Source organism: Penaeus chinensis, chromosome 33, assembly GCF_019202785.1.
Source record: "Penaeus chinensis breed Huanghai No. 1 chromosome 33, ASM1920278v2, whole genome shotgun sequence".
Classification (NCBI taxonomy): domain Eukaryota; kingdom Metazoa; phylum Arthropoda; class Malacostraca; order Decapoda; family Penaeidae; genus Penaeus; species Penaeus chinensis.
Window position 1 is genome coordinate 35,530,939 of NC_061851.1, and position 15,666 is coordinate 35,546,604.

At 42.9% G+C, this 15,666-nt stretch overlaps 1 protein-coding gene across 1 annotated transcript in view; it reads right to left on the reverse strand.

The window, feature by feature from the left end:
- LOC125043310 (protein inscuteable homolog) overlaps window positions 1–15,666 on the reverse strand; it is a 118,497-nt gene that overhangs the window by 1,604 nt on the left and 101,227 nt on the right. Inside the window, exons 3-10 of the mRNA XM_047639358.1 lie at window positions 2,583–2,777; window positions 2,261–2,387; window positions 1,943–2,128; window positions 1,571–1,810; window positions 1,279–1,450; window positions 927–1,102; window positions 384–562; window positions 1–80 (exon numbers count right to left, since the gene is read on the reverse strand). The exon at window positions 1–80 is cut by the window's left edge and continues 44 nt beyond it. Coding sequence (XP_047495314.1) covers window positions 1–80; window positions 384–562; window positions 927–1,102; window positions 1,279–1,450; window positions 1,571–1,810; window positions 1,943–2,128; window positions 2,261–2,387; window positions 2,583–2,777 — 1,355 coding nt within the window. The remainder of the gene's footprint in view (window positions 81–383; window positions 563–926; window positions 1,103–1,278; window positions 1,451–1,570; window positions 1,811–1,942; window positions 2,129–2,260; window positions 2,388–2,582; window positions 2,778–15,666) is intronic.

Below are 15,666 nucleotides of genomic sequence, written 5' to 3' on the forward strand. Positions count from 1 at the left end.
CGTCCTTGCACAGCTGCACCAGACGTTCGGCGCCTCCCTGCTGCGCCACCTTCCGCGCGACGACGGCGTCTCCGCACAGCCTGGGCGGGAAGAGGAGGGAAAGGCGTTGAAGCAAGAAATGTATTCGATCATATGCTTTCTCTTTCTCTCATTCTCACTCAGTTTGTCTCTCTTTCTCTCTCTCTCTCTCTCTCTCTCTCTCTCTCTCTCTCTCTCTCTCTCTCCTCTCTCTCTCTCTCTCTCTCTCTCTCTCTCTCTCTCTCTCTCTCTCTCTCTCTCTCTCTCTCTCTCTCTTTCTCTCTTCTAACAGACCTATAAATATTTCACCTTCATACATCTACATACAAATATCTACAAACGAAGACGCTGAAGACCACGTTTACCTGGACAGAGCGATGGCGGACTTCTGCTGGACGCGCTCCGCCGTGGCGACCTCCGGCAGGCGGTGCGAGGGGGCGGCGCGCGTGTTGAGGAGGGCGAGCAGGACGGACACGCCCCCCGCGGCCACCACCTCCTCGGCCGCCCCGCGAGACCCCGCCAGGTTGGCCAGCACCGTCGCGATCTGAGGGAGAGGAAGAGCAGCTATTAGGCCAAGTGGTAATAGAATAATATTCGACTATATCTATCTTCCTATTTTTTTTTTTTTTTTTTTTCAAGAATGATTCATTTGCATAAGCAAATATATATGTAAGGACAATAGTCTGGTGATTCATTTTATCCAACGTGCCATGCGTCCATATCTCCGTGCGATCTATCTGCCAGCCTCCCCGATACGAGAGGCCAGAGTGAATGATCGCAAGAATATTCATGATCTGTAAACAAGGGATGATAAGTGAGCCTCGAGTCCCGGATGAAGAATGAATGTTGAAGAAGAAGAAAAAAATCGACCGCCGAAAAAAAACACTAAACAAGCTTCCGTCACTTACTTGGTCTTTGGTGAAGATGGAGATGGAAGGATTCCCGCGGGCGGCCCTGAGCAGGACGCGGGCGGTGCCGGCCCTTCTCATGGCGCCCACGCAGCCCCCGTCCAGGAAGGTGAGGTTCGCGAGGGCGGCGGAGGCGAGCAGGAAGATTTCCGCTGATCGCGTCCCCTCCGCTAGGCCTGTCGAAAAGAAGCACGTCCAGACTTTTAGCATTTGCTAGGCAAAATAGTTAAGTAAATCCATAACAAATAACCCTCAAAAATAATGTTTCACCCTCGCATAGTGATCAGTCCGCAGACTCTGGGTCATTTATCGGCTAAGACGTGTCAAGCGCTTCGCTCGCGCAGATGCTCACCTGTGAGGGCGGCGACGATGGCGTCCATGTTGTCGTGGAGGCCGGCCAGGCGGTGGTTGTCCTCCACCCAGGGCGACGTGACCTGCGCTAGCACGCCCGCCGCCTCGCTCCGCTCCTCCTCGGGGCACTCCTCGTCGCACAGCACCTCCGCCACCACCTCCACGCCCCCCGCCTGGCACGCACGGAAACGATTTGTTATTGTTATATACATGTACGTATGTTAGTATGTGTGCATGTATGTGTAGACAAGGATGAAGTAACAGATGGGCGGAAGGAAAGGTAAAATCCTCACCTTCTCCAGCTCCACGATGCCCTCCACGACGCAGCAGACGGTAGCGAGCGCCCTCAGGCTGGCCACCCTCACCTGCCTCAGTCTCGGCTCGAGGCAGAGACTGAGCAGGGCGCGGACGCCGCCCAGGCGCGCGATGAGGCGGCAGATGTGGCCTCCGTCGACACCCAGCGCCGTCAGGTGTGACACCGCGCTGCTCACTTCCTTCTCCCCGCGAGGCTCCTCCAGTGCCGCTACCACGACCTGCGATACACCGCGAACGGGTCATGAAGGCGAGGGTCACGAGAGGCAAAAGATTATGCACGCATTCATCATCATAAATTTACTTACGACGTTCAGCAGTTTGCTGAAGACAAATGCTCCTTTTCCACCCACCTTGATCTCGCGGCTCAGCATGAGGTCGACCAGCTTGGTGAAGGCGTGGCCGAGAGCCGTCACCACCTGCACCACCTGCCGGGTCGTCTCCTGCTCGTCCGCCTCCCGCGTGTGGTCGTCGCTGCACACGTCCGTAAGTCGTTGGCAGATCTGTTCGATGACTTTGCTCTGGCGACCCAGCGACGACTGTGGTATTTGGAGAGCAGAGAATTTAGTTGAGACGTTTACTCGTAAGATGACATAAACAAAAGGACAGGAAGAAATATATGAACATGTGTCACGCAGGCCCTAGAGAAAAGGGACGTGAGGAGGTCTCACCTGCGGCTGAAAGTCTATCTCGGCCGACGTCCACTGCGTGGTGTAGTCCTTCAGGAAAGTGTTGATGTGACACACCAGGGACTTGGCCAGCACGGGCACCTGGTCCAGCTCCAGCCACTCCAGGCGTCTGTTAGAAAAAATAGAAGGGATGTTAGATGCCGGTGACAATGGGCATTTTAGAAAAATAATGACAAGCACATACACAGAGAGCAGTCCTCAGTAAAGCTGACTGAAACTGGTAAAAACTGAATAGGTAACTATTGACCTCTGCACGCAGAGCATCAGAGCCAATTCCAACCAAAACGCAAGCAAATGTACTCACTGGCAAAGTCTCGCGAACTCCGTCGACACGGCGTGCGCTCGACGTTGTATGGCCCGGACGGCGTCGCGGGTCGAGGGGAAAGAGTGGCCGCGGCGTCCGGACTCGCCTGGCACCGACTTCGACTGTAGCGTGTTCATGCATTCAGCTTCGTACAAAGTACAGAGCTCTGATAACCACTGACTCACTGATCCGTTCCTGTAAATAGAAAAAAGTCGAAATTTAATATGTGCAAGTTTAGATAGAACGAAACATACACATATATATAGGTAGAGAGATACACAGACAGATAGATACACAGATACTCTAATAATACTAAAATTTCATTAGTACTTCTTTACACAACAGAAAATAACAACCTTGAAAATAAACACTTAAATTTAAGTAACTAGCTCCCTGCATCGAATCCAACCCAACTCTTGATATTCACAAACGTCCAGCATGAAAATGAAAAAAAGCCCAAGAGGCAACAGAAATTTCCCCCAAATAGATTCATCAGCTCGGCGTCTCGTCCACTTGAGATTCAGTTAGCATTTGGCTGTCAGGGGCTCATTACGACCCGGGCTGGACCGCCTTAACGTTCGGCCAATCCATTACAGATAGTGTCAGCAAAAATAAATAGGTGAGGCCTCGCGCTATTATTCTTGCCTACGGACCTGCCAATCGGCCTCGGGGATGCGCCTGCCATTGATTTAATTATGGGCTCGAGGGCGGGGTCAGCTACAGGTGAGTTACAGGTGAGCTACAGGTGGATGCTGGTGACACACGCGAGAAGGGGAAAGGAGATTTATGCGCCGGGGAAAGGCAGCGCGATTGGCAACATAAATTCGAGTGTTAATCGCTTCTTAAACTGTTGTCATAGTTAGCGTTTACGGATGTTTGCCCTCGCCAAATAAGGAGGCAGAATAAATACAAGTGCATGTGGATGTGCATGTGTGGGCGTTTATATATATATATATATATATATATATATATATATATATATATATATATATATGTGTGTATATATATATGTGTGTGTGTGTGTGTATGTGTGTGTGTGTGTGTGTCTGTGCGCATACATATATATATACATATATATATACATATATATATATGCATATATATATATATATATATATATATATATATATATATATATATGTATATGTATATGTATATGTATATGTATATATATATGTATATATATAAATACATATATATATATATATATATATATATATATGTATGCACACACACATATATATGTATATATATATAAATACATATATATATATATATATATATATATATATATGTATGCACACACACATATATATGCACATACATATATGACTAGATTTTGTCTACAGAAGGATCCCTTGCTCTGTAATGAAAGTTTCGACCATGACAAAGTATAAAAATGAACATGACCTTGACAGACCTTGATGAGCATGACACTTTACTTGCCCTTGGCACCAACCCTTTACAGCCTTCCAGGAAATACTTCAAAGACGCGAACTCCATGACTCTCCATGATAAATGCTCCGCGAGATGAAAATTCTCCAAATCGGACTGGAAGAGATTCAATCCCTCGCACACCCTGCCCCGCGAACTCCCCTGACGAGAGCCTTTCCGCGCCGTCCCTCAAGCCTCGAGGGTCACTAGAACCTACGTCCTCGAGAAGTTCCTACGAGATAAGCTCTTGACACGAACGCCTCGGACATGAGTTTTAATGACGGTCGCTTCCATGCTTGGCACGAGCGCCTTTGACACCCGATTCATGAGCTTCTCGAACCAAGAATGAATTGCCGGACGAGGAATTTATGAATCACGATGTTGCTGGATGATTTTCCTCGTATGCAATCGCTTAGGCATTCTCCTCACTGCAGCTTGTGGAACGGGGGGGGGGGGGTATTATTAGTTTCTGATGTTTACTTCTGTTCCTTTGTTTTACTTTTTTTCATTCGGGTATATAGTAAGTGTTTACTATTTTCTCTCTGTTTACTTACCTGTTTTTCTTTTAGTTTATATATTTATAGTTCACGTAATTAAGACATTTAACAGGTATGTTTTTTATATATTTCCCAAATGTATCTGTTTATATAAGCTTAATTTATATAAGCTGAATAGTAAGGAATGATATCATATTTCCCTGCTTGTTTGACATTCTAAGCTGTCTATTCATTAAAACAATAAGGTCTAACGCCTTCGATAAATTGCCAAACGATTGTCAGGATTTTAGCAAACTGATTTAAAGCGATAGCAACCCACTGCTATCAAAACCCCAAGTAAATTAATAAACAAACGTTGATTACCCTCCCGAAGGAAAACAAAATCGCTATTGCACTTCATCCGGGGAACAGACGAAGCGTCAACACCGGGTCAAGATAGCGTCACTTGCAAAGGTTTAGCTGCAACGCGAGATGGAACGAGGAAGCTATTAATACTTGCCACCACATGAGGGCGCGGCAGAGGCTTTAGGGAGGGGTGGGGGGGGGGGGGCGACGGGGTTGGAGAGGGCGGGGGAGAGGATGAGGGAAGGAGAGGTAATGAGAGTGAGAGTGGAGTGGAAAGTGGTTGAATTGGTTAAATAAAGAGGGGTTGGGACCGAAGATAAAGTAGGAAAGGGGGATAGATGGGAAGGGAAGGGGGTAGGGAAATATATATATCATACATTTACACACACACACACACACACACACACACACACACACACACACACACACACACACACACACACACACACAAACACACACATATATATAGATAGATAGATAGAGAGAGAGAGAGAGAGACAGATACAGACACACACACACACACAGGGAGAGAGAGAGAGAGAGAGAGAGAGAGAGAGAGAGAGAGAGAGAGAGAGAGAGAGAGAGAGAGAGAGAGAAAACAAGGGACAAAGAGAGAAAGAGGAAAATACAAGGCAAAGAGATTACTATGCTTTTGAAAATGAAAATTCACACACGAAGAAAATGAAAGACAATAAATATAAGAAACAAAAGAAAATCAAGACCTACACTACATTCCTTACTATCCAGCTGAAGGTCAAAAGTGAGAACTCGAACCGTAAGAGAGGAAGAAGACAATCAGAAAATTCGATAATTAACGGAAGGAGGAAAAGGGCATGGAGACAATCAAAAGCGAAAGGAAGGAGAAGTCAATTAGATAATTCACGAAAGAAGTGAAAAAAAGCAACTAACGAAAGGAGGAAAGGGTCAATCAGGCAACAAGACAAATAACGAAAGTAAAAAAAAAAAAAAAAGACAATCAGATGATTCACGACAGAAGTTTTTAAAAATCAGAAATATTTCAAGACAATTAACGAAAGAAAGAGAAGTCAATCTGATAATTCACGAAAGAAGGGGAAAGAAGAATCAGACAACCCGATACTTAACGAAAGGGGGAAAAAAGGGAAGGATCACTAAAGATAGAGAGAAAAGAAACCCAGATCCTTAACGAAGAGAAGAAAAAAGACAATGACACATCAGCTAGTCAGCGAAAGGAGGAAAAAGTCAACCAGAGAAAAAAAAAAACACGACAAACGAAAGGAAGAACAAATGGGGTTCTCCTGTAGCCTCGATGGACACAGCCGAGACGACCCAAGAAGGCCCCAGACAAGCGCTAAAGAAAAAGAGTTCATTTACAGCAGCAATAAAGTCTAGCGAGTCTGACTTCGGTTCCAAGGTCACTTAAGACGGCTTATTATTCTACTGCGAGGAGGTATGCAGATCGCGGGGGTTCGTGGGTGTCTGTCTGTCTGTCTGTCTCGAGCAGGATCCATCTTCATCTGGTAATGGGTGTCATGTGACTGCGTGCTTGTACGTGTGGGAGTGGGACGTCACGAGGTGGATGTATGGGGTTGCTTGTGCAATGTGCAAGAGAGGGGGGGATGGGGAAGAGGTAGGGGGAGGGGGAGGGAGGACGGCGAAGCAGGGGGAGGAAGATAGATAGACAGTGAGCATGGTTGACTCATGTGTTTGCATAGGTTATGTATATTCTCTTTTCACGTACGATATTCAGAACTATCTTCGCCGCTTTATGATATTATTATTATTCTTTAATTTATTTAGATTTATTCATCATGGCTTTTGGTGACTTCTTCTCCCTGCCATCGCTACGACCAAGGCTAATGACCTGCACCCTCGTTGCCAATCACGCCTCGCCGCCAAACCTTCTGGGTCAAACGTCAGACACTCTAGCCTATTAATATCCGGCAAATAACACGTGAGAGAGAGTAGGCGATGATTTGTGGAAGATCTGGCAGCAATTAAAGTGTCGACTGAGTATCACTTGAGGCAGATGACTTCTAATCCCGGCGAGGAAGGTTAATGGTCTCTCCTGTATAAAGAATAGCCTCTTCATTGTTCTTATAACGATATTCATTATCGAAATTAAGCCTTTTGGGATGTGGGGCTATAAATCAACCGGATAAATACACATTAACAGGACCCCGACGCGAATAATGCAGCCCCGATACGCGTGTGAGACGGCGAAGACCTCGAGACGCGTTCCATCTGGAAGAATCTTTCAATCTTACTTCAACATAACGACGCGCGTAGACTGTGATTTCGCCGGACATGTTAATCAGTAAACATTAATCAGTAAGCATAGCACCGCGCGGCCCTTGTGTCTGATGGATATGTCCTAACAGATCCCCATTTTGGCATCTGTCTTAATGGAAATACCTGGACTTGACGTCAACTGCACGAGGCAACTGCCGTCTTAATGGGAAAAGACCCGAGTTAATGTCAACTCTACGAGAGGGGAAGAAATCATTGCAAGATAAGTTTGTTTGAAGAACCTGCTGCTCGGTTGATGAACGGTTGCAGTGATGGATAGAAGGATATACGATTTAAATGCAAATCGTCTCGGCCGCTTGAGAGGATAATTTACTAGTTAGACACTTAGCTATAAAAAAAAGAAAGGTTTGCAGGTGTTGTTGTTGTTTTAGGAGGAGACAGATACGCATGTATAATGTTTTGCCGATTGAATATTACTTGCGAAATTAATTACTTCGAAATGTGATCTGCATGTGGGAAGCCCGTTGAATGCTAACAGGGTAAAAATAGTTTGATTGTGGAGGCTGAGTACGTCCTTTGGTCAAAAACTATTTTTTATGTTTTAGATTTGTTTTAAATCCTTGTTTTCTCTTGCATTTGTAATTTTCTGTTGCACATTAATAATGCATTCTCCGTTTTTTTTTTTTTTTTTTTTTTTTTTTTCTTTTTTTTTTTTTGTATGATTCCTTGTGCTGTTTGGCTTTCTTTGCGAATTCAAAACTAATGACTGTTTATGATGTATATACTATATACTTATGAACACAAACACACACGCGCGCACTCAAAGTATATATATTTATATATATATATATATATTTATATATATATGTATATATATAAATGTATATATATACAGATTATATATATTTTAAAAAATATATATATATATATATGTATATGTATGACACACACACACACACACACACACACACACACACACACACACACACACACACACACACACACACACACACACACACATATAAATATCTGTGTGTGTATGTGTGTATGTGTGTGTGTGTGTATGTGTGTGTGTGTGTGTGTGTGTGTGTGTGTGTGTGTGTGTGTGTGTGTGTGTGTGTGTACATATATACATAAACATACAGACATAAAGATATTCAAAATCCGATCGCTCTTACCCACCCCACAGCCTCCTTAGTACCGCCCCGAGAGCTTTATGGCCACTCCAACTTTAAATAAGAAATAAAAAGTTCCCTCATTTCCCGGCATGACCAGCATTCTTCGGCAATACTTTATCCCGCCTCGTTAACTGCACGAAATCATGAACTCTTTTGACCCAATAGCTGCTCCATGGGCCGACTGGGAGAGAGATTGACCCTCTCGACCTCTTCCATTCTAGGTCGAGGTCACGGAGAATAATATGTGTGAGGTCACGGAATCTTACTGTGATTAAAGTGACGTGGGTGGACTTTAATGGGCGGGAGTGGGAGTGTCATGAGCGGTTAGAGATTTTAAAAAAAGGGATGATTCCGAAAATTATACATTTGACGTGTAGGTTGTATTTTCTGTAGGTGTAAATACCTGCGTTATCCAGTCAGTGTTGTAACTGGGACCATAATTAGACTCAAACTAACCTAAACTGCCATAAACTCATTTGACCTAAAATAAACAGCGGAACATAACACGACACAGAATAGCATAATATAATGCCGTTACATAACGTGACATTACTTGAGAACATCGAGAAACAGAGAAGAATTCCAAAAAAGGAATAAAAAGACAGTCGATCGAGAGAGAGAGAGAGAGAGAGAGAGAGAGAGAGAGAGAGAGAGAGAGAGAGAGAGAGAGAGAGAGAGAGAGAGAGAGAGAGAGTCAGAGAGAGAGTCAGAGACAGAGACAGACAGACAGAGAGAGAAAGAAAGAGAGAGAGAGAGGGAGGGAGAGAGGTCAAGACTCCATCACAAGAGAGGCCACCGGGGTTCGAGAGGGGCGAAGAGGCAACAGGAAGAGGTGAAGGAGAGGGGGGGGGGGGAGAGAAGCGTTGGGGTGAGGGAGGGGGGGAGAGGCGCTAAGAAAGTGCGACCGTGTGTCCTAGAGCGGGACCATATGATGAGAAAATCGTGTCTTTTTATTATTGTTTATGGCGCGGGAATCGCTTCGGGAATGTGTAATGTCGAAACCCGTGGCTTATTGGCTAGCCCACGAGCCTTAGTGAAGAGGTGCGCCAGGGTTCCATTAATTAGGGACTGTTCTCTAGGATAACGTATAGCGACATTGCATTCTGTTCTTTCCATGTAATTAACACGTTGTGCATATCAAATTTAACCCTTTCGAATCGCTGCTGCGTGAAATGAGTCTGTCGAGGTCATGTGGTTTATTTGAGAGAATTTTTCCTCGGGTTTTGGTTATCAGTAATTCATCGCAAATAGTAAAATAATTCAGATAAGTTACATAATAAAACTAATTCATTTTTGCCTGAATCAAGAGAGAATAACCCTAAAATCTTCTACACTTCCAGACAAAAAAAAAATCCGGTTTAAATATGAAGTCATTTGAATCTGTAAAACAGCGTCGATAATGTACATGAATCATCAAATTTCATTTTTATTTGATCCAAAAGTGAACAATCCTAAAGTTTGCACAAGCACTCCAAACCTTGAACTTCCCCGGAGACGGTTAGTGTTGTTACGAGACGAAGAAAAAATCGTCCGAGAGTATGTATAATTCAAGTCAACTGAAGGAGCTTGGGAGGAGGAGACAGTAATGACGTGTTAACACCAAGGTTCGTAAGCAGTAGGCTGTAAGAAGTCGCCGAGAGAGCTGTAAATTGAGGAAGATGAGACCAATGGCCTGAATTATGACAGAAGGAGGAGGGATGCTGGATATAAATTCAAGGCGTAAGACAATATGGTGCTATAATGACTCGTTGCTAATGATGACAGATGGTCGATTCTCTGTATTGAGCGATGTATTATTTCCGTCCTTACGGCTCTTTCCAGTGTCTCTAAGAGCTCAGCTCCCGAGAAGTGAAGGTGATTTACAGGAGGGATGTGGAGAGTAAAAGCAAAGTGAAAGGTAATGAAATAGAAAGGAAGAAATTAACAGTAAAATAGAGAAGGAACAAATGGAAAGAGTGTCTACGAACTTATTCTAAACTGAAAACAAGGAAAAATTACAGACACATCACAACTGACTGTTTACATAGTTTTATCAAACGTATTACATTACACACCGCAAAATACGCAAACGGAGTCCACACTTACAATTCTCGCACGTTACCAACATCCTCATCTTGTGGCCTCAGCATTACACCAGTAGCATCAGCAGCAATATTACCTACACGCACTAGTACATTTGCTCGGGATCATGATAAGGAAAGGAGCATCTGGCTAAGGAAGTCTAGGAGCAGTAAAGACAAGTTACGTTCAGTTAAGGCTTAGTAGCTGTGCATGCAAAGCTCCATTTGTTAGCGCAAATATGGCTCTGACGCGCATTATCAGCTTGGCAAGATAGAATTACTGTTCCAACAGAGAAGGATTAAGTCAAGCCTGTGTTGATATGGAAGCGTCCGTGCCGTTCATAAACACAACGCTGTTTAAAGTCAATAAATGTTCTCAGTGTCTGGTTTATCTCTTCGTTATTCCCTTATTTTTGAGGCCATGCTCGATAATTATCTTTTTTTTCTAGTATCTCCGGGTTTAGACAAACGAATGGCTAACACAATGACTTGGCTGTATATATGTGAAGTTATAATATACCGATGATCATTTTCATTTTGCTGATCTCGACAGCGACAGTCTGCAAACTGGTTTCGTAACACTTGATGGTCTTTTAGCGTTACGACTAAGCACGCGAACCGAATCTCCTTCAGTCACTTGATAATGATAATAATGATAATAATGATAATGCTGATAATTATGACAAGGATACTACTACTACTACTATTATTACGGATAATAATAATAATAATAATAATAATAATAATTATTATTATTATTATTATTATTATAGCTATAATGATGATGATGATGATGAAAATAATAAGAATAAGAACAGGAATAATAATGATGATGATAATAAAACAACAATAATAATAAAATTATGAATGAAAAAAATAATAATGATAATAATAATAATAATAATAAAATAACAATAATAATAATAATAATAAAATAACAATAATAATAATAATAATAAAATAACAATAATATTAATAATAATAATAATAATAATTACAATAAAAGTGATCATTACAATCCTTACTATCATCATCATTTTCATTATCATTGTCATTATTGTTAGTATCATTCTCATTCTCGCTATCCTCAGCATGGGAATAACGATAATGGTAACAATAATATCCCCTATTCCGTTCCCTCCCTTTAAGCCTTCACTGTTCGCTCGCTTCTCTCGCCTCTCTCGCTTCTCTCTCCCCTCTCTCTCCCTCCCTTTAAGCCTTCACTGTTCGCTCGCTTTTCTCGGCTCTCTCGCCTCTCTCGCTTCTTTTCCCCCTCTCTCTCCCTCCCTTTAAGCCTTCACTGTTCGCTCGCCTCGCTCGCCTCTCTCGCCTCCGTCCTTAAAGACTGGCCGTCCCCGCTCCCCGCCCCTTGTCGGCGTGTGTGACCTGGCGGGCCTGGGAAACTAAGAGTCAAGGTCGGGTTGGTTGAGATCCTCTCTCTCTCTCTCTCTCTCTCTCTCTCTCTCTCTCTCTCTCTCTCTCTCTCTCTCTCTCTCTCTCTCTCTCTCTCTCTCTCTCTCTCTCCCTCTCTCTCTCTCTCTAATTCCCAAATATATATATATATATATAAATATATATATATACATATATATATAAATATATATACATATATATATATATATATACACATACACATATATATTATCATATATATATATAAATATATATACATATATATTATCATATATATATACATACATATATATATACATACATATATATTACCATATACATATATATACATATATATAAAAAAAAAATATATATATATATATATATGTGTGTGTGTGTGTGTGTGTGTGTGTGTGTGTGTGTCTGTGTGTGTGTGTGTGTGTGTGTGTGATCTTGATAGTGATATGAATGTTGGCATGTGAAATAATACTGATGTTTACGAGAACGGAAAGCTGACAAGTGATGCTGATGATGTTTGTGAACCTTCTCAGGTAATAGCAGCTTGCAACACGTGAGACTAGCCGGGCTTTTCCCAATTACAGGTCGTTTTATGTGGGAGCAGAAATATGCAAAATTGGCGGAAGTACAGGGCACATCGTGAGGGTGACAGACGTAATGGTAATGGCGGTGGTGATGATGCTGGTTCTAATGGAAGTGTAACTCTCACACTCTTAAGGTAATGGTATTTAAGTGTAACAGACAGAGAGGTAAACAAGGAGACAGATCGAATGAGTGAATAAATAGAAACATTTCCTTCATCCTCCGTTACTTTTCATTAGCTCCCCGTCCTCAACTCACTTCACAGAATTTCAATCGGTCCCTTAGACTCATCCAATATTCTATCGACGACCTCCCACACATTCGTCTTTCTGTCTCTCTCGGCCACTCTACATATCGCCCTCGTTCATTCACCACCCCTCCTCGCGTCCTGCTGAATGATCTGTCATGTTCTCTCGTCATTTCTCAAGTTCAAAGCGTATCATCTCCTGTGTCCGCTTTTGTCGTTCGATTCATCTTCGGTTCGATGAGTTCTTGACGCGACCGAGTTTCGAAGCCTGAGTGAGTCATTACGTGTTTTGCTGGGGAAGAGGGATTGTTCATAACACTGACATTTAGATATATCACTTAGGTGGTTTGTTCGGGATAAAAAACATGTCTATATGTAGTTATTTTTTTTCTCAAGATGCTGTAAATGAGATACCCAATAAAAAAAATTATGTCTGAAGACTTTCCTTTAAAAAAATATATATAATAGGCCGTAAAAAAAACATTATACACTAAACGTCTTTCTTGAGCTTATCTCACTTTTCTTAAAGTCTCCCCTAAACACTTTTGCAGTTTCTTTCCAAGCATTCTTTGCATCCTATTCCAATTTCTTATACCTTTATGTGTGTGAGTGAGTGTGCGTGTGTGTGTGTGTGAGTGTGTGTGTGTGTGTGTGTGTGTGTGTGAGTGTGTGTGTGTGTGTGTGTGTGTGAGTGTGTGTGTGTGTGTGTGTGTGAGTGTGTGTGTGTGTGTGTGTGTGTGTGTGTGTGTGTGTGTGTGTGTGTATGTGTGTGTGTGTGTGTGTGTGTGTGTGTGTGTGTGTGTGTTTGTGTGTGTGTGTGTGTGTGTCTGTCTGTTTGTCTGTCTGTCTGTCTGCCTGCCTGCCTACCTACCTACCTACCCACCTACCCACCCACCCACCTACCTACCCACCTATCTACCCACCTACCCACCTACCTACCCACCTATCTACCCACCTACCCACCTACCTATCCACCTATCTACCCACCTACCCACCCACCTACCAACCCACCTACCTACCAACCTATCTGTCTCAGCCCATCGTTCACCCTCCCTCCCTCCCTCCCTCTCCCCCCCGACCTCCTTAAAGTGGCCCGAGGGCATTCCCAACGTCGAGACCGGACCTTAGACTGACAGACTCCTCCTTATTCCTGCCTTCCTCTGCGCCACATCCTGCGCACAGCATCCTACCCGCAGCAGCATCTTCCTCCCTCTGCGCCCTTGGCACGAAAACGCCTTTCTCATCCTTTGAGCCATTGCATTTCTTCCCATGCTATTTAAGAGCAGTCATCAACTCTCTCGTGGAGGTGACTGTGGTTGTGTGTGACGAGTAGGAAGGATGATGATGGTGAGAAATAATGATTACAAAGGTGATAATAATGATAATGATAATGATAACGATAATGATTATCATAACAAAATTGATAATAACAACAATAGTAATAATAATAATAATAATAATAATAATAATAATAATAATAATAATAATGAATATGAAGAAGATAATAATAACAACAATAATAATAATAACAATAATAGTAATAATATTAATATCCATAATAATAACGACAACAGCAAGAAGAAGAAGAAAAGAAGAAGAAAAAAAAAAAAAAAAAAAAACAACAACGAAAATAGCAACAATAATAATGCTAAAAACAATTCCTTGGCCAGTGACTCTCGTCCGGCAATCTCATTACAGAGCAAGCAAACACCGGAGTCCATTGTGGAGTTCACAATGGAATACCTCGGAGGATCCTAGCCTTGAACGGAGGAGGAGGAGGAGAAAGAGGAAGAGGAAGAGGAGAGGAGGTGGGGGGAGGAAGAGGAAGAGGAGGAAGAGGAGGAGGAGGAGGAGGAGAAGGAGGAGGAGAAAGAGGAAGAGGAAGAGGAGGAGGAGGGGAGGAGGAGGAGGAGGAGGAGGAGGAGGGGGGAGGAAGAGGAGGAGGAGGAGGAGGAGGAGGATGAGAAGAAGAGGAGGAGGAGGTGAAGGAGAAAGAGGAAGATGAAGAGGAGGAGGAGGAAGAGGAGGAGAAGGAGAAGGAAAAAGAGGAAGAGGAAGAGGAGGAGGAGGAGGAGGAGGAGGAGGAGGAGGAAGGAAGAGAAGGAGGAGGAGGGGGGAGGGAGAGGAGGAGGAAGAGAAGTAGGAGGAGGAGGGGAAGAAGAGGAGGAGGAGGTGAAGGAGGGGAGGAAGAGGAGGAGATGAAGGAGGGGAGGAGGAGGAGGAAGAAGAAGAAGGACGAGAAGAAGAAGAAAATGAGGAGGGGAAGAAAGGAAGAGGGTGGAGGAAAAGGAAAAGAAAGAGGAGGAGAAGGAGTAGAGAAGGAGGTAGTGATTTAAGGAACGAGAAGGGAAGAAAAAAAAAAGAAAAAAAAAGGAGAGGAAAAAAATAAGATAAAAATAAGCAGATGGAGGAAAAGCTGCTGAAGATGGAGAATAACAAAGAGGAAAAAAGGAAAAGTGAATAACAGAAGACACATATACATAGTTTCGAGACGAAGGTATTTGCAGTTACACCACTCTGTCTGAGTACCTGGGGTTGCGGGCACTCGCTGGAGGAGGAGCAGAGTGTTTATTTGATTCTGTTTCTTCGTCGCCTTCTTTTGCTTGCTCTTGTTCTTGTTGTTCTTGTTCTTTTTCTTGTTCTTGTTCTTGTTCTACTTCTCCTCCTCCTCCTTCTTCTTCATCTTTTTATTCTTTTTCTTCTTCTTCTCCTCCTCCTCCTTCTTCTTCATCTTTTTCTTCTTCTTCTTCTTCTTCTTCTTCTTTTTCTTCTTCTTCTCCTCCTCCTCCTCCTTCTTCAGCTTTTTCTTCTTCTTCTCCTTCTTCTTTGTCCGCTTTTCCATCTCCTTCTTCGTCCGCTTTTCCTTCTCCTTCTTTTTCTTTTTCTCCTTCTTGTCCTCCTCCTCCTCCTCCTTTTTCTTCTTCTTCCTCCTCATCCTCTTGTTGTTGTAGTTGTTGTTGTTCATATTATTACTATTATTATTATTATCAATATTATTATTATTATTATTATTATTATTATTATTAATATTATTATTATTATTAATATTATTTTTCTCCTCCTCCTCCTCCTCCTCTTCCTTTTTTTATTTCGTTAACAACC